The sequence below is a fragment of the Arachis duranensis genome, chromosome 5 (assembly GCF_000817695.3).
Source record: "Arachis duranensis cultivar V14167 chromosome 5, aradu.V14167.gnm2.J7QH, whole genome shotgun sequence".
Classification (NCBI taxonomy): Eukaryota; Viridiplantae; Streptophyta; class Magnoliopsida; order Fabales; family Fabaceae; genus Arachis; species Arachis duranensis.
In genome coordinates this window covers 3,869,950-3,890,598 of record NC_029776.3, presented here as the reverse complement: position 1 = coordinate 3,890,598, position 20,649 = coordinate 3,869,950, and the positions used below count along the sequence as shown (strand labels likewise).

The 20,649-nt window shown below is 34.1% G+C and overlaps 4 protein-coding genes across 10 annotated transcripts; 1 reads left to right on the top strand and 3 right to left on the bottom strand.

The window, feature by feature from the left end:
- Window positions 1-345: 345 nt before the first annotated feature.
- LOC107487433 (putative F-box protein At1g65770) lies at window positions 346-1,455 on the bottom strand. The gene has a single exon (XM_016108076.3). The coding sequence runs from the start codon at window positions 1,100-1,102 to the stop codon at window positions 467-469; it is 636 nt and encodes a 211-aa protein (XP_015963562.1). The 5' UTR covers window positions 1,103-1,455; the 3' UTR covers window positions 346-466.
- A 539-nt stretch (window positions 1,456-1,994) lies between these two features.
- Window positions 1,995-7,724, bottom strand: LOC107487432 (uncharacterized). 6 transcript variants are annotated; one of them, XM_052261961.1, is made up of 15 exons: window positions 7,600-7,724; window positions 7,138-7,288; window positions 6,652-6,970; window positions 6,428-6,520; window positions 6,245-6,335; window positions 5,632-5,698; window positions 5,487-5,529; window positions 4,977-5,148; window positions 4,777-4,875; window positions 3,962-4,033; window positions 3,628-3,766; window positions 2,972-3,170; window positions 2,659-2,765; window positions 2,527-2,563; window positions 1,995-2,339 (listed from the first exon to the last, which is right to left on the bottom strand). In XM_052261961.1, the coding sequence occupies exons 2-15, from the start codon at window positions 7,270-7,272 to the stop codon at window positions 2,185-2,187; spliced, it is 1,728 nt and encodes a 575-aa protein (XP_052117921.1). In that variant the 5' UTR covers window positions 7,273-7,288; window positions 7,600-7,724; the 3' UTR covers window positions 1,995-2,184. The 6 variants fall into 6 exon arrangements, with proteins under 6 accessions (XP_052117921.1, XP_052117922.1, XP_052117925.1 ...); XM_052261962.1 differs by having other exon boundaries at window positions 7,540-7,687; XM_052261965.1 differs by lacking the exon at window positions 7,138-7,288.
- Window positions 7,725-10,525: 2,801 nt separating this feature from the next.
- Window positions 10,526-13,680, top strand: LOC107487431 (lysine histidine transporter-like 8). The gene is made up of 5 exons (XM_016108073.3): window positions 10,526-11,072; window positions 11,166-11,302; window positions 11,717-12,144; window positions 12,468-12,599; window positions 12,859-13,680. The coding sequence occupies exons 1-5, from the start codon at window positions 10,609-10,611 to the stop codon at window positions 13,342-13,344; spliced, it is 1,647 nt and encodes a 548-aa protein (XP_015963559.1). The 5' UTR covers window positions 10,526-10,608; the 3' UTR covers window positions 13,345-13,680.
- A 1,395-nt stretch (window positions 13,681-15,075) lies between these two features.
- Window positions 15,076-20,577, bottom strand: LOC107487430 (protein S-acyltransferase 10). 2 transcript variants are annotated; one of them, XM_016108070.3, is made up of 11 exons: window positions 20,151-20,577; window positions 19,847-19,961; window positions 18,747-18,821; window positions 18,550-18,621; window positions 18,294-18,431; window positions 18,174-18,207; window positions 17,742-17,851; window positions 16,823-16,909; window positions 16,557-16,640; window positions 15,725-15,790; window positions 15,076-15,573 (listed from the first exon to the last, which is right to left on the bottom strand). In XM_016108070.3, exons 1-11 carry the CDS (start codon window positions 20,242-20,244, stop codon window positions 15,399-15,401), a joined length of 1,050 nt encoding a protein of 349 aa, XP_015963556.1. In that variant the 5' UTR covers window positions 20,245-20,577; the 3' UTR covers window positions 15,076-15,398. The 2 variants fall into 2 exon arrangements, with proteins under 2 accessions (XP_015963556.1, XP_015963557.1); XM_016108071.3 differs by lacking the exon at window positions 18,747-18,821.
- Between the last annotated feature and the right edge of the window lie 72 nt (window positions 20,578-20,649).

The following is a 20,649-nucleotide window of genomic DNA, read 5'->3' as shown; positions in this document are numbered from 1 at the left end:
TCCATTTTAAAATATAATTCTAACCAAGCTTCACCAAGTGGATAATAAGAAGGTTAATTAAAATTAAGTAGAAACTCAGGTGTCACATAAAGTTGATACTTGAAAGCTGTTAGATGATTTGACTGATTTGACTAAATTTTTATCTAACAGCTCTCAGGTATCAATTTCACATGAAGTCAACTGCACCTCAATTTTCACCTTAAAATGATTAGCCAACTCCAAAATATCTTGAAAATTGTTGGGGTATCAATCATGCTTTTTTATTATGTGGTAAACAATCTTTTTCTTTCTATGCAGGCAAGCAAAATATTTGCTGATGCAGAATCAATTATTTTCCCACAGAAGTATAAACCAGTTATGACATAATAATGATTTACAAATTTGTAACCTTCAATCTATGAATGACATAATAATATTAATAGGCTTTAACAGAACCAGCTTGTGCTTCCAACAAGAGTTGAGGCACTTACAAATTGAACTTGCGTTGAAAGAGAGATGGGCAAGGCCAAAAGCGATTAGGGAGCTTGAACCTTGAATCGTTCAAGGTGAAAGAAGAAGCTCTTTTAGCAGAGAAAAAATAGAGAGAATTGGGTTCACAACCATAGTAATCTTGAGCCAAAAGAGAGAAAGTAAACATCTTACCCAACACAAAAGCATAGCCACCCAAATCCTTAACATCCAACCACCTACCCCATTCTTCATCAAGCCTATGAACCTTAACATCCACCACCTCCCAATACATGTCCCAAGGGCTGTCGGGTTCACCTTCTATGTACATGTCAACTACATACAGCCACCCACCACACTCCACCAACCGTTTCTTCTTCCCCAAACCGCACAGCATTGGCGAGAATTGAACCAATTTTAGGGTTTCACTATCCACCCATGAAATCGTACCTACTTTGTCAACCACGTAGAGTTGACCATTGTGGACGATCATGTCATCGAAACAGTTGGCGTCATCGAGAATCGTCCAATTGTGGTCGCCGATCTTCAAAACGTGAAGCTTGCCGTGGTTGTAGAGAGCGAAGACCTTGCGGGAGTCAACGGAGGAAGTCAAACTCGGGAAGAGAATAGCTTTGTGGGTTTCAGGGAGAGGCATGAAGGGTTGGAATTCATGAGTGTGGTGGTGAAGAGAATGGGATTGAAGGAGGTCGAGGAGGTTGAAATTCAGGAGATTCAAGTGGGAGGGGGAAACGAAGGGGGGAGGGTTTGTGTGTGAGAGAGAGAGTGGCAAGTTCGTGAAAGGGTCGAAGATGCGAAGAGGGAAGGAATCGTTGTGAGAAAGGAGGATGATCCATCCTTTGGAGGAGGAGGAGGAAGGGTGGTGGATGCGGTACAGTCTGGTTTCGAGGGAGGAGGGGGAAGGCGGTGGTGGTGGTGGCGGTGGGAGAGGAAGGGGTGGAGGAGTGCCAGGTGGAGCAGGTGCTGCGGAAGTGGAGGAGGTCGACGGTGGTGGTTAGGCGTTTGGATATGAGGGGCCATAGTTCCTTTGGGAGAGCTAACCATTCCACCGATTCCTTCTTCTTGTTATCTTCTTCGTTCATAGTGGACATGTTTTTGGTGAATGAGTGGAATTTTCAGCTTCTTTGATTTTAACCTGCCAAGTGCCAGCCTTTTCTTTTCTTTTCTCTCTCTCTCTCTCTCTCTCTCTCTCTCTCTCTCTCTCTTCTTTCTGCGATTACCATTCGATAGTGCATAGATTTTAGATTAAATAAGGTTTTTTGGTCTTAACGTTTTTCACATTTCTTAAAATTCGACTCAATTTTTTCATTCAACGTCAAATTTTTCTTTTTCATTTTTATCCCTACCACTTCTCACCACCACCCTCTTCTGCTTCCACGCCTCGCTTAAAAGAATATCCACTACCACCGTTTCTGACCTCCATCAGAGGATGCTGTCAAGCTCGAAGAGACAAGGTAGAGGGGGAAAAGAGGAGGAGGTGGTGTGACAGTGAAGGTGAGGGAGGAGAAGAGGTGGAGCTGGAGCCAATGTTTAAAAGGGATGAATTGGTAGTATATGTGCATGAATTTGAGTTCTTTCTATACTGCATTCTTCATATTCATGTGTTCTACAAAAGCCACGTTGCCATTATTCTCTCTCTACCACTCTATTGCTTTACATGGAAAACTATTTTAGGAGATACGTGCATATGACAATTTTATATAGTAGCAGCAGCAATCATTAATCGGAATTGTTTTTGTCACTGTCTTCTTGGTATATCTGATACTCTTCATCACTTCCTATCTCCTGTGCCTTGTTATTGTCATTTTCATCATAGGGGAAGCTAACAAAAAGATCCTGTAAATGAGTCCTTGAAAGATTCTCCATGCTGAGATCTAATCATTATAAAGGAACTCAAAAGTGCCCACAACATCTTCCACTTATATATATTAAACATGACATTAGAAGAAAATGGTAGTGCACTATGATTTATCTTTCGTATTAAACCGGTGTCAGGCAATAACCAATAATGAGAGTTGAGTATTAAACATGAAAAATTAGAGTTCACATATAAAAGGATACTAGGATGAGACGGCAGAGGTATTTCACAATCTCCAACCTACAAGAGTCAACAGCACAAATTAAAAGTCAAAAGCCATTGATGATATAATCTATTAAGAAAAACTTAAAAATCAGAGTATAAATAAGAATTACCAGATCAAGTTCTTCATAAGCATCCCATTCTTCATCACTATTATTAGCCTCAGCTGCTGCCACTTCTTCATCATCAACATTGTCAGCCTCACCTTTCTCTTCCAAACCTGTATGCTCCACACAAAAATTTATAATAATTTCTCTTAAAAAATATCAATAATTTCTCAATCAAACTGAAGATTTCTTCCTGTTTGGTTTCATACAATATAAGATAACAAGTTATGTAGAATTTGTTACCAAATGCAGTCATTTGTTGACTCTATTACTAATGCAATATCAAATTAAAGAATCGTGAAAAGAGAGACAGTGTAACCTAAATTAGATTGTTCATGACCCTCCCCTTCAGGCTTTGTGGCAATCTTACTGTAGTCCCTTTTCATTTTTTCAAACTTTGCAGTGGCAGATCTGAGTAAATTCTCTGCACCAGGCTTTGGGAATACTGATAGGAACCTCACCATGATACGTTGCCTAATACAATTGAGCATGTTTTGTGTAAACCATCCAGTTGCAAACTGTGAAATTAGCATGTTAGATGCAACTCAAATAATTAATTTGAACGAGTGTCATTGTCATCCAATTAAACGTTTGTGTCTATAATAATGAGTGGTTGAGTTAAAACACTCATACTCACAATGCATACAAATTAGAATCCTAGTTGAATATCTTACAGTAACTTCAAACATTAATGGTAGTGATACCATAATCAACATATTTTAATCAACTCAAAAGCACAAATCTTCAGAACTAAAAAGGAATCTATAGAGTAACCATCTATCTCTGTCATTCAAGCATAACAGAAAAATAAAGGGCAGCTCTGCATCCCCATAGTATTTGTAGAACTTAATGCCAAAAAATAAGACGAAAATGTTAAGAACATATCAAAAGCAGACCTATCTCTTATTAAAGATGTGGGCAATGACATCATGACATGTAGTTCAACATAAAATCTGAGATAGTAGAGAAACTTACGGTGCAAACTGCCAGCAAGGGAGGCTTATTTATTTCTGATTGAATATAATCATCAACAAGCTCGAATAACTGTAAAGATGTCTGAAACTTGCAAGGGAAAGCATGGAAGGCACATATATCCCCCCATCTATGTTTTGATCTACAGGGGGAAAGTAGTCTTAAATAAAAATGAGCAAAACAACACAAATGGCAATATAATAACCAGAAATACCGAAAACAGATATGTTCAGGCATGAGAATAATCAGATTGTTTGTAAGTCTGCAAACACACACACACACACAAACACGCATAGAAGAACAAGAGGAAAACAAAGAAAAATTGAAAAGAACTTACGTATTGGTTGATTGAGCATCACAGTAACTTCGTAACGGGATTGGTACTCGATAATCAAGTCTTTGATAGCTGCTAATTCAAACATCTAAACATATTCAATAAAGACCCAGTGCTTTATTCTTTAAGAAAACCAAAAACAATTTAATAAAATCATTTACAGGTATGTTAAGAACACATTATTTAAATGAATAACACTATACTTTCTCGTCATAATAGAAACCATAAACTAGTATTCAAACATCCTTATTCTTCTTATGACATCACAGTTCTGGATCAACATAACCAATGAACTGAAGCTAATGAAGAACACAAATCGAATTTTAAACATGATGACATTGAAAATACCAAAAGAGCACAAACAAATAATAAAAACTTAATCTTCCTGTCTATGGACCATAAAAATTCCTTTGAGATAAATAAACTTAATAGTTAAATGTTAATAATATCTAATCTCCCTCTTCAGGAAAATGGAACCCATATGTTATGAAGTGCAAATAAAGCAACACCAAACTGGGTAACTCTGTAAATTTTTGTTGATCATGATAAAACCTCAGACAAACTTCTAGATTCCTCAAGATTCCAATCATTATTCCTAATTGATCTAACATTTCATTTTTATGAAAGGTTTAAAAAAATAACATGACCTGTAGTGTGTTGGAAGACTGGTACTACCCTAAAACAAAAAAGAAAAGAAGGAACAAGAAACCCACCAGATATTTGAGTAACTATAGCATGCAGGGACCAACATTTTGAGCGCAAATGATTATTAATATCTAACTCTCCCAACAGATTATTTAGAAAAGAGCAAGTCTCACATGCGAGAATCGGGATCCTTGCGTGGATCATATCCTTTCTTGATCCAGAACCTTAAGAAAGGTCCACTGGAAAAATAGTAAGAAATTCTGGATAGAAGCCTACAAGAAGTGAGAACAGAAGGGCAATGCCCACTCATCAAGCTCGAGCAATTCAACTGCTGCAAGTTAGAAAGGTAATCAGCAGAGTTTGGGTAAGTCACCTTCTAAGCATGGCATGTGAAAAGCTTAATCCCTTATCATGCAAGCGTTCAATTAATGAATCTTTGGACCAAATAGGTCGCTCATCAAACATTCTAGAGACAGCCATCTGTGACTCCCATTGATCTGAACCTTGGGGTATATATTCCTCCCAATTCACTATCTTAGGAACCTGTAAGAAGGCTAAGAAAAACCAGATCCACAGAAGTGCAGTTTCATAACCGGCGACAATCAGGATAAGTATTAAAAAGGTGCGGACATCAGAACATGTAAATTTCGAACTCCAATCAGGAAGCAGCTAGTGGTTCCTTTGGCCTAATATAAACTTACATTACAGAAGGCTTACTTCATGCACGTAATTCAAATACTTCTTTAAGAAAAATCTGCAGGTCCATGCAAAGCTATGATGAAAACTGTTTCAATGTGTTTAATATCCATATCGATATATACTGACATTTCTACAACTTCAATAGATCTACATATAATGGTTCTACCAACTGAGAAAAGGATATCTTTAATGTCAAAACCAATTGCAAGAACTGGCTCTGTGTCCATCTGTACACACATGGCAATGAGTAAGCTTTCTTACTTAAGCTTTATACATAGAAGGATGAGTAACCATAGATAGTCAAAGTGATTATTTCAAATTGAAGTTACCTCAAGATGTGGTTGTACAATTTCCTCTTGTTTCCTTTTTGAACTTGATGTAGCAGGTGGTCTCAAGCTGAAATAAAGAAGACTAATTCACTTTGAAGTTAAAGAAAGATGAAACTGCCAATTGAAACTTCACAAGGAAAACTGGGGAAAATGATATATTATAAAGCTTATGGATATTGGATAATTAATCAGAAAATATAGCATAGTGCTAGGAAAAACATAGCTGAACTAAGAACCTCATTGGCACCTCCCACTCCACCAGTTGAGAAAAGATATTAACATATGAGAATTTAAAAAATTCAATTTAAGAAATGGCATGTTCTGTCTGTCACCTAAACACCCCAAACTACAGAAACAATGGAATAAGCTACAGAAATGAAACAACGCAAAGCCTCATTGAAGAGTAACACAAAGACAAGGATCTCTGAATGTAGGCAACAAGTTATACAAGTGATTAAAGCTATTCACATGATTGGAACTGCCATCCTTTTCCTCATATTTATAAAGTATGATCATACACAATTATGGTATTAGCAAGAACCATGCTGATCCCAAAATGAATGCCAACTTTTCATTCTCAATATAAGAATTAATGAAAGTGAGAGAAACTAACACTAAATTTTCTGGCATATCCTTCGGAGCAAAAAGTGGAGGCACAATAAGCATAATGTCCTCATGATCCACATCCATAAGACCACCCTCACCTATGACAGAACAGAAACACACACTACAAACTTGGTAAAAGCCATCAAAACACCAGGTTTAAATAACAGAATATTGAAACTAAGATATTCACCGAAGTGTGGTTCCTCAAGTTCTGACCAATTTCTCTTTTTCCTCTGGGCAACTTCCGCATGAACAGGAACAACATATTGGTAGTCAAACATTCCTGTGTAATATTGAAATAGGAAACAAAAGCAACTAGTTAACTTGCTTCTGAGGTTCTATAAAGCTAATTAATATACATGATGGATGGCCACATGAAATCACCAAAATCAAGCCCATCTAAAAACTTCTAACCATTAAAATGGTAAGCCTCAGAAACATGAGCAACAACATCAGCACAAAGGTTTGCTTCTTTATCTGCAGATATACATTCCTCGACTTTATCATCCTCGGTTAATCCCTCACTTTCTGGTTGATCAGCTTGCCTCTCATTTTCCGTTATATTTCCAGGCACACTTCCATTAGCTTTGGCATCATGCTCACTGCAAAGTTTTCTCTTGGATATTTTGAGAAGAAAACCATTGCAGGGATGAAGCTCCCCAAATGCAGGATGCGAATACGGGTCTTCAGGGCGGAAACAGAGCTCTAGTTTGTTTGCTTGCGAACTGCGAGCCTACAAATGTCACCACACAGACCATAACAAAAGTGGAAATCCACATAGAAACCAAACCTCATTGATAAATTACAAAATATAAGCCAAGCAGGTTGCAATTAAAAAAGAAAGTAAGTATCATAATTAGCAAAATTATCACCATATTAATAAATTTTGTCTAATAATACCTTAAGGATGCCTTGGATTCCACCTAGAGTGTCCACGGCACGAGAAACCGTAGATGGATACCCAGGATAATGGACCACAAATCCCTGATTTTGTGGTAGAACCCCTGAGATTGTTCCATCCTTTATCACTCCCATTAAACTACTACTACCTCTGAAATGATTATTCAGATGCTATTTTTATCAACATGAATCAATTTTCAGCTTCATCTGACTACTGATGTTACATAACTATATCATTGGCATGCAATGTCATAAAAAGAGGTATACTAAGTGAAACATTCACTGCACTGGGCACAAAAGTTTATCAAATTTACCAAAACTTAGAACACACTAATTAATAGCCCCAAGATTTTATAGTCGATTGGAGCAACGGAAGCAAAATTCAGCTGAGAGAACTATTACAGGTTTAAACACTTCCTGTGAACTGAAATCCAAACAGGGAAGAAGAGAAGAACCACATACGGTTGAGAAGGTATGCATATACGTAGCTTATGCGTATTTGCTTTGTCTTCTACTCCTTCCTTCTCCTGAGTTTTCGATACTCGTGAAATTTGGTGTCTTTCTTTTCGAAGAAAACGCAAGGTGCCACGTCGGTACTGTAATGAGAGAGTGTTGGAGACAGTCTAATGTGGAACCTGTAACTTGAGGACCTTCGTGGTCCCCCAATTCTATGGGCTGGGCTAGGCTGGGCTAAGTGAGAGCTTACGAAATTGGGCCTTCTTCATTCTAGTTGTACTTAAGGAGAAGAAAATTACAGGTCCAAAAATATGAGAAGAAAATTATAAAACAAAAGCCTCATTGGTTTTTTTTTTAGTTGGATGGATCCGACAAACTCCAATTTTAGGTATTACATCTCATTCTCACCCACAAATCTGATTTTATATACTTATGCAAGTTGGCACAGATGAATAAGCGTTTGTGTTTCTTAACTATCTCTCCTGGATTCGATACTCTTTGGAGGATGGGAATGAAGTTTGCTTGTTTGGGAGGGTTGCCCTTGTTTGGGAGGGTTGCCCACTTTGTATACTTCAGCAGTACTCGAGGAATTAGTCATTGGACTTTCGACCTGATGGATATCCTGGTACAAACCAAAAAAAAAAAATTAAAATATAGTTAACAAATCCATAACAAAGATGATATATAATATAAATTCATCTGACTTTATTTATCAAATAAATAAATAAAAACAAATTAGCTAATCCATACTCACTCAATTCAAAGTTTCAAACCCATTTAACTTGCGAATTATTTAAACGAGACAAATTGACCTACTTCTAAACAAATCATAATTTCAGTGGCTTTTTTCCAAGTGAATTGAACTAACTCTCAAGTTGCAACTCATTTTGATGATGGTTGATGCTTCAAAAAATACCATAAAGATGATAATATTTAATTTTCTTTTAGTAGTAGTCTTAATTTAATTGTGATAATTTAAAAAATACGAATATTCTACATATTTATGTGAAAAAGGTTTCGATTCAAAAAGTTAAAGGAGGGAGTAAAATTAAATCATGACAACAAATATATACACTAACAAACTAGTAACGTATTGGACAATACTGTTAGTTAGGAAGTTGAATCTACTATAATTAGGGAATGATTTTAACTTTTAATGTTTGACACTTAGTAATTGGTAGTTTGAAAATGATGATTTTGTTTTTGGCCCTTCACTTTTGCCATATTTTCCATAAAGCCCCAGCAGCCACCGCTACTAGCCTACCACATGGTTGTTGACTTCTTGGCCACTTAAGACTTAAGAGAGGTGATGGATGAAACTAATTACATGCATGTCCCTATTGGGTGTTTTTTGTTGACTAGGTGTTGCAAATTGAAATTCTTCTCCCAATAAATACAATTTTTAATGCAAAAGGTGGCGGCATCGAATGAAAATTTTCTCTCCCAGAAGAAAATAATCAATGAAAGCAATAAAAAGGAAAATAACAACATGCTGTAATCTAACGTTTGCAATTCATACAATTCTTAATTCGGTAGCTTGAAAAAATGACCAATTCTAAAGTTGGGTGACAACTAATTTTTTTTTTTTTTAGTTTCTAATTGGTCAAAGTCTATCTGCTTAAATTATTTGGTCATAGCCCAGACAGTGTCTCAAATATAACCACTGTAATCCCCCTTTAATTTGAGTCAATTTCGGATGCTAATTGGATGGGTTTATAATTATATATATAGAACTACTTTTAACACATGATTTATTTAGTTAATAAATTAATTTTTAAATATGTTAACTCGATAAACATGAGTACTATTAGTTTTTGACTAAATTATACTGAATTTTCTTCAAATAAGATAACTATACAGAATAACAATATATTTACACAAAACAATTTTTGGTATCTCTAATTATATCACCTAATATTATTTATCTCTCGTTTATCCATTTTGTGATCTTTTACTCTTTCGATTTAAAAAAGTGCCTGAATAAACACCAACTTCACTACTTCAGTGTATAAGTAATATAATATATTGTTTCACATAAGACTTCTTGATTTATTATAGCTGCATTAATATCTCCTCGTACTTATGTTGTCGACTAATATATATAAACATACATGTATTTTATAAAACTGAAAAGTAATAAATGATTTATAACATAAATAGCATAGAGATTAAGATAAACTTTTATAAATAAATAAATATTATGGGTCATATTGAAAATGCTAATGCGCTTAAAAAAAAAGAAGTGCAATGTTCCTTAAAAATTAACTTACTATTAAAGAAAAAATAAAATAAATAAAAAATAAAATATTCTAAATTTTAAATTCTAAATCTAAACAATTAATATAAAAGTAGATTTAATTACTCTGTTCTTTATAGTTTTGTAAAATTTTTAATTAGGTTCTTATACTTTTTTTTATTTTTAATTGAGTCCTTACACCAAAATTTCTTTTTAATTAGATTTCTACATTTTTTACCTTTTATTTAGATCTCTGTACCATTTTTTTTAGTTGGGTCCTTATAAAATTAAGTTAATTATTGTCAAGAGGGACTTAATTGAAAAAAATTAGTACAGAGACTCAATTAAAAAAGAAAAAAATATAGGAACTTAATTAAAAATTTTGCAAAATTATAGAGACCAACAAAGTAATTAAACCTTAAATTTATTTAATAAAAATAAAAGATATTTAATTAACAATGAGCCGGACTAACCTATAAAAAAATATAAACTAATGCTTTTTATTTTATTTTCTAATCTTTGAATGTATGCAACTGTGCATGATGTACTATATAGATTGAGAAGTTGTGTCAAAAAAGGAATGTGGAAATACCATGATTCCAAGTCAAGATATTTGCATAGTCTCAATTAAAATTAATAATTGAACACAATATCAACCACCTAACTAGTTACATGTATATAAATACATAGCCAAATAAACAAACACAATAGCACAAATAAACAAAAAAAAGGGTGCTTGCAAATTAGAAGACATAGCCAGAGAGGGTGAAAAAACAAAGATGGCTATGGCTACAAATGAAGCTAATAAGAAAACAATGGAAATAAGTTCAGCACCAATAACACCAAGAACAGGGACACCAATGGTGTCATCACCACCAGTTTCATGTCCACCCTCTCAGTTTCACTCACCATCACTAACAAGGTCACCACTTCTGCATTCAGAGAATGGAGATGAAGTAGATGGGATTGCAACAAGTAAAACCAAGACACCAAAAACACCAAGAACACCAAGAACACCAAGAACACCATTAAGGATCTCAAATTTGACACCAAGGTTTATCACACCTTTGGGAAGCCCTGTGAGGAAAGCACTCAGGTTCACAAAGCTTGATCCTCATGATGCTTGGCTTCCAATCACTCAATCAAGGAATGGAAACAAGTTCTATGCTGCTTTTCATACTCTTTGTTCTGGGATTGGAATTCAGGCTCTTATTCTTCCTTTCTCCTTCACTGTTCTTGGTTGGTAAGTATTTCATTCATTAATTAAATCTTTCATTAATAACTTTTTTAATTAATAACAAAGGAAACTAATTAATCAGTGTAATTTTATATGCAGGACATGGGGAATAATCAGTTTGAGTGTAGCTTTTGTATGGCAATTATACACTCTATGGTTGTTGGTGCATCTTCACGAATCTGTAGAGCATGGAATTCGTTTCAGTCGATACCTTCAACTCTGTTTTGCTACATTTGGTATGAAATTATTTACGATAACTCAGATGCCATTAATTTCATGTAAATCTGATAGTTGAGAGTCAGTCAAATGATTTGACAGATTTAACTGAATTGTCATGTAATAACTCTCGATTATCATCTTCACATAAAGTCAACTGCATCTGAGTTAGTGTTATGTTAAGTAGGTGGAAACTTAGGTGTAATTAACTTCACGTGCCTGAGAGCCGTTAGATGATTTGACTGATTTGATTAAATTTTCATCTAACGGTTCTTAGATATCAACTCTTCACCTTAGTTTTCATCTGTTAAGTAATTTAGTTGAATATATTAATATATAATCACTTTTTTTACTCATAATATTATAATTATAAGATGAAATTCTTTGCATTAGGTAAGAAATAATATAATGTTTAATATGAATTATTATTGCAGGGGAGAGACTGGGAAAAGTGCTAGCAATGTTTCCAATAATATACTTATCAGCAGGGACATGCACAACCATAATAATATTGGGAGCATCAACGGCAAGAACATTCTACCAAATAATATGCGGGACCACGTGCACCGCAAAGCCCATGACCACAGTAGAGTGGTACCTAGTGTTCACATGTGTGGCAGTGGTGCTGTCCCAGTTGCCAAGTTTGAACTCCATTGCTGGGGTTTCACTCATTGGTGCTGTCACTGCTGTAGGGTACTGTACCTCCATTTGGATCACCTCTGTTGCTCAGGGTACCCTACCCGGTGTTAACTATAATCCTGTTAGGCATGGAACCAGTGCTAAGGATGCTTTTAATATTCTTAATGCACTTGGGATTGTTGCCTTTGCTTTTAGGGGACATAATCTCATCCTTGAAATTCAGGTACATATCATAACTATCTTGTTTTACTATGCAATTATTTTCATCTAAAGTTAATAGTTAAAAGTCGTACCATAAATTTTCACCTAATAATAATAATTGTGTGTCACGCAGAGAATGTTGAAGTTAATGGATGACTTTTATCCTTTTATATGTATGACTATTGAAATGGTCCAGAATGAATAAGAAGAAAATTTGGATTAGTAGTGTGAATACAATGAATTATTGGAAGAGTTGTTATAGACAGGGACTTGTATGTATGTATGTATCTCTTGAAGAATTTTCTTCAATTAATAATTGAATATCATGTTTGATTATTATTTCAGGCCACTATGCCTTCAAGCGAGAAGCATCCATCGCACGTGCCAATGTGGAAAGGAGTGAAGGCTTCATACGCACTCATTGCTGCATGCTTATTTCCCCTATCCATTGGCGGCTATTGGGCTTATGGCCAAATGGTAATTATAATTTATTATGATCATAAATATCTTATACTTTAATTAATTATAATTTTATAATTGGTAGAAATTCAGATGAAGTCGAATTCATAATAACTGAAAGTTATTAGATGAAAATTTAGTCAAATCAGTCAAATCATCTAACAGTTCTCAGTTATTAACTTCATGTGAAGTCGACTGTACTGAGTTTTCAATTTTATAACTCTAGAATGTTATCAATAATATTTTTATAATTAAATTTTGGTGATGAATTTTGCAGATTCCTTCAGGAGGAATGCTGACTGCACTATACATGTTCCATTCTCAAGACGTATCAAGATTTGTGCTGGGATTGACGAGTTTATTCGTAGTAATCAATGGATTGTGCTCATTCCAAATCTATGGCATGCCGGTTTTTGATGACATGGAATCAAATTACGTAAAGATGAAGAAGCAGCCATGCCCATGGTGGCTAAGGGTGATTTTCAGGATCTTATTTGGGTTTATCTGCTTCTTCATTGCTGTGGCAATTCCATTCTTGTCAAGCTTGGCAGGTTTGATTGGAGGAATTTCATTGCCTGTGACATTGGCATACCCTTCCTTCATGTGGCTCAAGTTTAAGAAGCCCAAGAAATATGGTCCTTCTTGGTGTATAAATTGGTTCTTGGGGGTCTTAGGGATGTGCCTTAGTGCCCTTCTTGTTGCAGCTAGCATCTATGTTATTGTTGATACTGGAGTTAATGTTAGCTTCTTCAATCCTAAGTAAGGAGATAGAACATTAATGTAGTACCATGTTTTGAACTTAGGTAAAAGCTTTTGTTCTGTTTGATTTATTATGTAACACATTAGCTTTGTGGGTTGTTAATATCTTATTCTTTTTTTTTTTAAATATATTGGATGATGTAACAAAGTGATAAACTAGCTAGATGAATAAGTAGTACTAAAAGGGTTTGTGATTCTTCTTTAAGTATTATTTTTGCTTTTTGTAGAAATTCAAAACTGTTATAGCAAATTTTCACTAGTGTGAAGTGTGAACGTGTACTAATTGTTCCAAATGAAAAAGATAAGATTAATGAATGAATGTTGTATAAATTTTCTTGTTTGGAAGAGCCAGTCACCATTTTATTATAATTTATATACATGCCATTAAATTTTGTCATAGTCAGGTTGGCAATTTAACAAAGTAGCATTGTCAAAGGTGGCGGAAACTTTGTTAGTGAGTTCCGAAAATTTGATTTGAAAATGGGGTGTGCGTAATTTAAAGGATAAGCATCTGATATCATATTAGTTGATCCATTTTCTAAAGATATTAAATACGGAGGCTTTGAGCATAGAATATTAATTATTAAATACGGTTGCTATCCATGGTCGCTGACAAATTAATAAGGGGCTGCCACCATTTTCAACCTGCTAGTAAATGATTAACTATACTACATTTATTTTTCCAAATTTTCACATCATTTTCACTGGTGAAATATAGAAATGGTTTATAGTCACTTAATCAGTATATATCTATCGAGTTTTGTTAACATTTTCTCTAAGAATCAATGTTAAAATTATTAATTAAAAAGTTATAAAAATAACAAAAACTCAAAATTAAATTTTGAATGTATTTATTAAAATAAAAATTTACTAATAATAATATTATTACATGTTCTAAGAAGTCATAGAAACTAAAACCATATCTATATCTAAATCTAAACATATAAAAAGACTTTGTCCCATCTTACGCACCTAGTAACTCATTTAAAGTATTTTCTAATAGCAAATTCTTAAATAGAAGCCTTGTTGGATTGAAAATATCATGAAAAACCAAACTTAAAAAAAAAACTTTGCTACTAAATAACTAGGCAACTATCATGTTAAGTAAGGATAATAATGATTTCTAAAAATATTATGTGTATATTAAGATCAACCACCAAATATTATTTATTTATGTATAAATAAATGTAATATTTAACTTATTTTTAATATATATTTTATATTTCAATATATATTTCATACTAATAATTATTTTGAAAGACTTAGCTAACTTATGCCTTAGAGGCACAAGTTAAGGTTGCTAATAATAAAAAGTTTTAAAGTAAAACACAAATGTATTGAGAATCTAAATTTATATTATTTTCTATAAATATTTTCTTAATTTATAACTTTATAATGTGTTTCCGTAGGAACACATGGTAGTTAATCCTTTATTTTAATAACTAATAGTTGAAGTTGATTAACGTCTTGCTCGCCAGTTGGAGAAAAAGATGCCATCCTCATCCCCCGTTATTTAATGCCATAGATTGCGACAGAAAAGTGGAACTAACGGCGTTTACTTTGTTAAATACTCAAATCGATTTCCTCCTTGTTCTTAGCTTCTTTAAAGTTTAAACACGAAGCTTCTTTTGAAGTATTTTAACTACACCTGTGCCGCTGACCAAAGCCACATTTTACGGTCAAATTAATTGGACATTCAAAAATTTGACTTCTAATAAGATGTGGAAACCAAAAGTCAAAAAAAGCATGTGAGCAACACTCTGTTCATTCATCTTACCTTAAACTTTAATTGCTTCGATCACAATCAACACTACCACAACCAACAATTCCGCATGGTGCCCTGTGTTCCAAGAATCCCAGGTCTGAGAAATTCAACACTGGCAAAATGACACACACCCTAGCACTGCAACTATACATTAAACTTAAAACATCCACTTCCAAAAAACAATTAAACAAAGAATGGATAACATGGAAAATCACACTGCAAATGGCCTTAAGTTCACAATAAAACTCTCAGGGACAAAGACTCCTACTTATACAATTTGTTTACAACAGTCATCAGCAACATCGACAGGTTACGACATCCAGACACGTGTACGGTCTTGACTTTTCCTCTGTCTCCTGAGGTGTCGGGAGCCGCTCCATGTTGTATACGCTGCTACTTCCGCAGCAGAAATTGTATACATTTCTAGATACTCCTTTACTAAATGGGTGCACTCTTTCAGGAATTCCCCTGCAAATGAATTGATGAATGGTGTGCTTAAGAGAGATATCCCAAGAAACATAAACAACTAACATACAAATATTAAAACACCTAAACGCCAAGATTCAATATATTGAAAATTCTAAGTAATGGAAAAACAAGGGACTATAGCTAATCTAACCTTAGATAAGGAATTCGTCTTCTCCTTACAAGTTCATAAGTAGTCTGATTTGTCAAAATAAGATAACTGCAGGGAAATCAAAACATCAGTGATTGTTATAGTCTTTAACCTGGATGCTCAACTAAACAGTGAACATGATGGAGACATTGGACCATAAAGTAAAAGTAAACCTAGAGCTTGCATTTGTTTCAACTATGTAAAGAGTAATACTGTAATAGAGCAATACATGTAAAGGAAGATAGTAACACTGCATTCACTTAGCATAGTCTATATATAATTATATATATAGGTATGCTGTAACATATATACATAGACTATACTAAGTGACCGCAGTGCTACTATCTTCCTTTACATGTACTGCACTATTACTCCTTACAAACTATTTCTTTGAGTAAGGAAAATAAATCACTTTTTGATTTTAATTAAAAAGATCAAATAATTAATCACAATCTTAGAAGAACTTACCCAATATTTTAGCAGAAGCTAAAGGAATAGCTTCTCAGATATAAAAATTTAGTCTTGGCTCTTTCAAATATATAAAAAATTTACAAGTTAGTGAGTCACATAGTTTTAGTCTTCATTTTGTAGAGTTAAAGATATTGAACCAAAATGAGAAATGAGAACCACATGCAGTCATATTAAACTGGTGCACTGAAAGCAAACAGAAACCGAGTTCCCATCCCTCCACGTGAAGATCAGATGCAAAAGACATCAGAAACAATTAACTATTCAACATAAAGGAGCATGGCACTCTAGAAACAGTTAAGTATACATGAAAATCTAAACAAATGCAACCAATGCAAAATACAGAACTAGAAAGACAAATATGTACCTATGAAATAGAAGTAGCAAAAGCAGAAAGATAAGAGAGATTGACAAAGTGATCAACAGTACTATCATGATTGCATCCCGCCACCTGACAGCATCATAAAATCATGCTCTAATTTCAGATATAAAGGGAAAAAATGTAGATTGCATGAGCATTGTGCTTGCTTCCTTTTGTTTTTGCTACTTTCTTTCTTTTTTGTGTGTGTGCTTTGGGACGAGAGTCTGTATCAGTATAAAAAAGATTACTACTAAATAAATCAGATATCATACCAAGAACTTTTAATGTGATCCTTCAAGTATGAAATATATAAGATGCCAGTCCAGAGGCACAACGCTGTCTCTTCACAAAGGTACCACCTAAAGTATTTAGACATTAAGGAGAAGGATTCATAACAAGGAAAATATAGTTATAATACTTTAACACATATATACATAAAACAACTTAATATAAGTAACTCCTTTGCATCATGATCACATATCATTTATAACATAGAGAGCACAGCCTTAATATTCTCAAGATAGATAGTATCTTAAAGGGTAAAATATACTTTTTGTCCCTAAAGTTTGCCAAAAGTTTCAAACATACCCCTAACTTTATTGTGTTTCAATTTTGTCTCAAAAGTTCTCGATTTGCATTAATTATACCCCTAGTAATTAAATTTTCAAGAAGTTTAAGACCAATCCAGTAGTAACCACAGCTCTTGCATTCAAGTAAAATTGATTGCTTAAGGAAATCTTATTTTAATCCAATTAGTAGTACATATAACTCAATCTGGAGAAGAAAGCACCTATATTTCAAAATAAAAAAATAAATAACGTGACAATGAAATGCTTAAGTTCACTATAGATTTCCAAATTCATCCAACACATTTCTTGCTGGTCTCTCTTATAATCAGCATTAAAAAATGATTAACAAGTACATGTTGCAGCTTCATTATTGTAACAAATGCCATGACTATGAAACAGAACAAATCAACGGCACTTTACTGAAAACTTTTAGTGATTCTATTTCCAGGTCAATGATTCTTCAACTAAATATCCTTACTGATATAAATCCTAATATCAACAAGCTAAAGATTTGTTAACTGTGGAAGTTCTTATCTCCATATTAGCTAGCTCAAATTAAGTGTACAATAGAAGAGCTTCAATAACGGCATGCAAATGATGAAATTACATATAATTGACTCACCAAAATCGACAATGATTGCCCTGCCCAATGCAGTTACCAAGCCAAACACAATGATGATCAAACTGAAGAACACACTTGTCACAATCATGACAGTGCTTTGATCGTGGAGGCTGGATAATGGCCATGAAAGGAAACAAAATATGATTGATCATCAAATAGAGTGTTACATTATTGGAACAAAAGAAAGCAACTGCAAGAGGTGCCCAGTTTCTATGCAAAGTAGGAAGTCCTCATGTGCAAAAAGTGATATATAAATCAAATAAAACCATTTTATAATAGTGCAGCTAAGTCCACCTTTTTTCATTTGTAATGGAAAATTTGTTTATTCATTTTTGTTTTTTTCGGAGCATACAATCCAGCAATGCAATAACACAAGTATTTACATAAGGTACCTTCATTTAATATGTCGTAATACATAATATATATCATTACCTGTTCCACATTGCAGTAGCTGCATGTCCATGTTCTGCAAGACAGAGAAAACCCTAAATAATGCTAAAAACTTAATTAATAGAGGATGAAATTAAAGATTATCTAGCCAGCCCAGTCTACCTGATTGTTGTTCCCATAGGATACAAGTCTGCCACTAACTTTGACCAAGTTGGTGTATTATTTCCTGAAATATTTTTTCCTGCCTGAGATCCCTCGACAGCAACAACGAAACTCCCATTTTTGCCTGAAGCTGGTAGACTTTGCTTAAACATGACAAAATTGACAATAATAGTTAGGTGAGATCAAATACATCAATTTTCGTCATATGTCACTATATAATAAACCTTTGAAGAGGATGAAAACAACGATAAATTACCTTGAGGCTTCTGATGTCTTTCTGTATAGGACATTTCTCTCAGTAAGAGTCATCATGGCATCAAGGACATAGCTGTAAACACAAATGTAGCATATACAAAAACAAAGAAGATCAGGAAGATATAAATATAAATATCACGTTTACACATCATAATCCACATCCACTTCATCCAAAGGAAGAAAAGTTGTGATGTTTACCCCGGAGAAGAAATAGATGTAACAAAGTATTGTATTAAAGTAACAAAGAACAACAGCAAGTAACAAGCAGTGTACCTGACAGAAAAACAAAAAAAAGAGAATAATAATCATAAAATAAAAAATTGGAAAAAATAAAGACACCTCAAAAGTAAATCAAAGCACTGAAACAGACATTCATGCAGAACAATACGTAAATCTAGAAAATTATTAACGTCTACTAATTATTCAGACTTCCAGCACACTTCTCGTATTAATTGATGGAAGTGCAAAAGGAATCTCATGCTATTCATCGGCCATATTAGCATTAGAAAAGATGTATCATTCAAGAACAGTCACAACTAAATGCTTATTAAATGGGAAAATACTATTTGCCTGAATTTTGAAGCTGGAATTTTGCCTGAATGATTTGCCAAAAATTCAATCTTTACAAATTCTAACACCAATTTTAACTGCTATGCATCTTGGACAAAGTATAATGCCAAGTAGTCTATCCGAAAAAAAGAAGAAGGAAAGTATAAGGCCTAGTAGTCCTTCTCAAATTGGAACATTTTTTGGAAGCAAACAAAGAACCATTGATAGAGGCACTACATTTACTGAAAAGCATCCTTGCTTACGTAGCTAGATATTAAATAGCCTCAAACAATGGGTAGGTCCCTGCCAAAAATGTCTAAATAGATAATTCTCAGACTCATATTTCTATGCATCCTTTGCTTAATTTTGCCTCCTTTTAAAAGATCAATAAACTTGTGAATTTGTAATGTATCATCAAATCTAAAGTAAGAATACTTCCATAATATTATAGTATCCATATAAATTCATTAACCCAAATGCACATTTATCACTTTACTTTACTTTGCCAGTCACAAACGCTCACTATGTGCAACTCACCAGCAAAGCTATCCTCTCTTTCAAAGGTATCTCAATCTATTTCATTTCATTAGATGGTCTATTGAACAAATCTTCAAGTACAAATAAATGTTCCACTAAACCCATTAAAGTGCCAGCGAATCAGCACCATCCACTAAGTTGAAGCTTCAGTATGGTAAAAAAAACATGCAAAAAATAGAATACAGTGACTTAAAAGTGGGAAAAAAACATACACCGGTTCCTTCTTAGTCTTTTCTATCAAATCTCCATCAATTAAGAAGAGAACGCCAATATAAACCAAATGGACAGTCACCAAGACCAATTTCACGCACATCGCAGACCTCCGAGCTGAAATTCAGTGACAAAATTCCAAAATGCATAAATAAATAAAAAAATTCGCATAGTTTTTGTTAGGAAGACACATAAATGAAAGTCAGAACAGTTCAGCAACAGCATTCACCATTCAGCACGCAAATTCAGATAAAACAAATACTAAGCTAATTTAAACAAAAAAAAAAGGAATTGCAGCAAACGCACCAGGGTCAATGAGGCATGGAAAGAATCTGAGGCAGCGATCCATGGGTTGATCCCAAGGGGAACGCATAGGGCGGCATATACCAACGATCGTCATGAGACTAAATTAAGAGCAGAGCCATGTGAGAATGAAGCGATTCGCATCAGAGAGTGTTGGTTCGGTCTTCGGTGTTGTTTGATTCCAGGGGAAAAAATATTTCTTGGTGAGAACCGAACTTTCCCGAGAAAAGCAAAAGAGAGAAAATGGATAGTGGCAGTAAGAAGTGATTTTGGATGTCGGATTTCGATCTTAAATTTTTTATTTTTATTTTTTTATATTACATAGGTGGATGATGTTTATCAATCTTGTGTTGAAAGGGGAATTGGGGAAAAGAGAGAAGGTGCGCAGTACGCAGCGAAGGCAAGGTTAGATTGACGAGCGTGACTGTTAGTTCAATTTTTCTTTTCTTTTGTTTTTTGTTTTTTGTTTTTTGTTTTTCGTATTGTCGTAGCTATGAGTCTA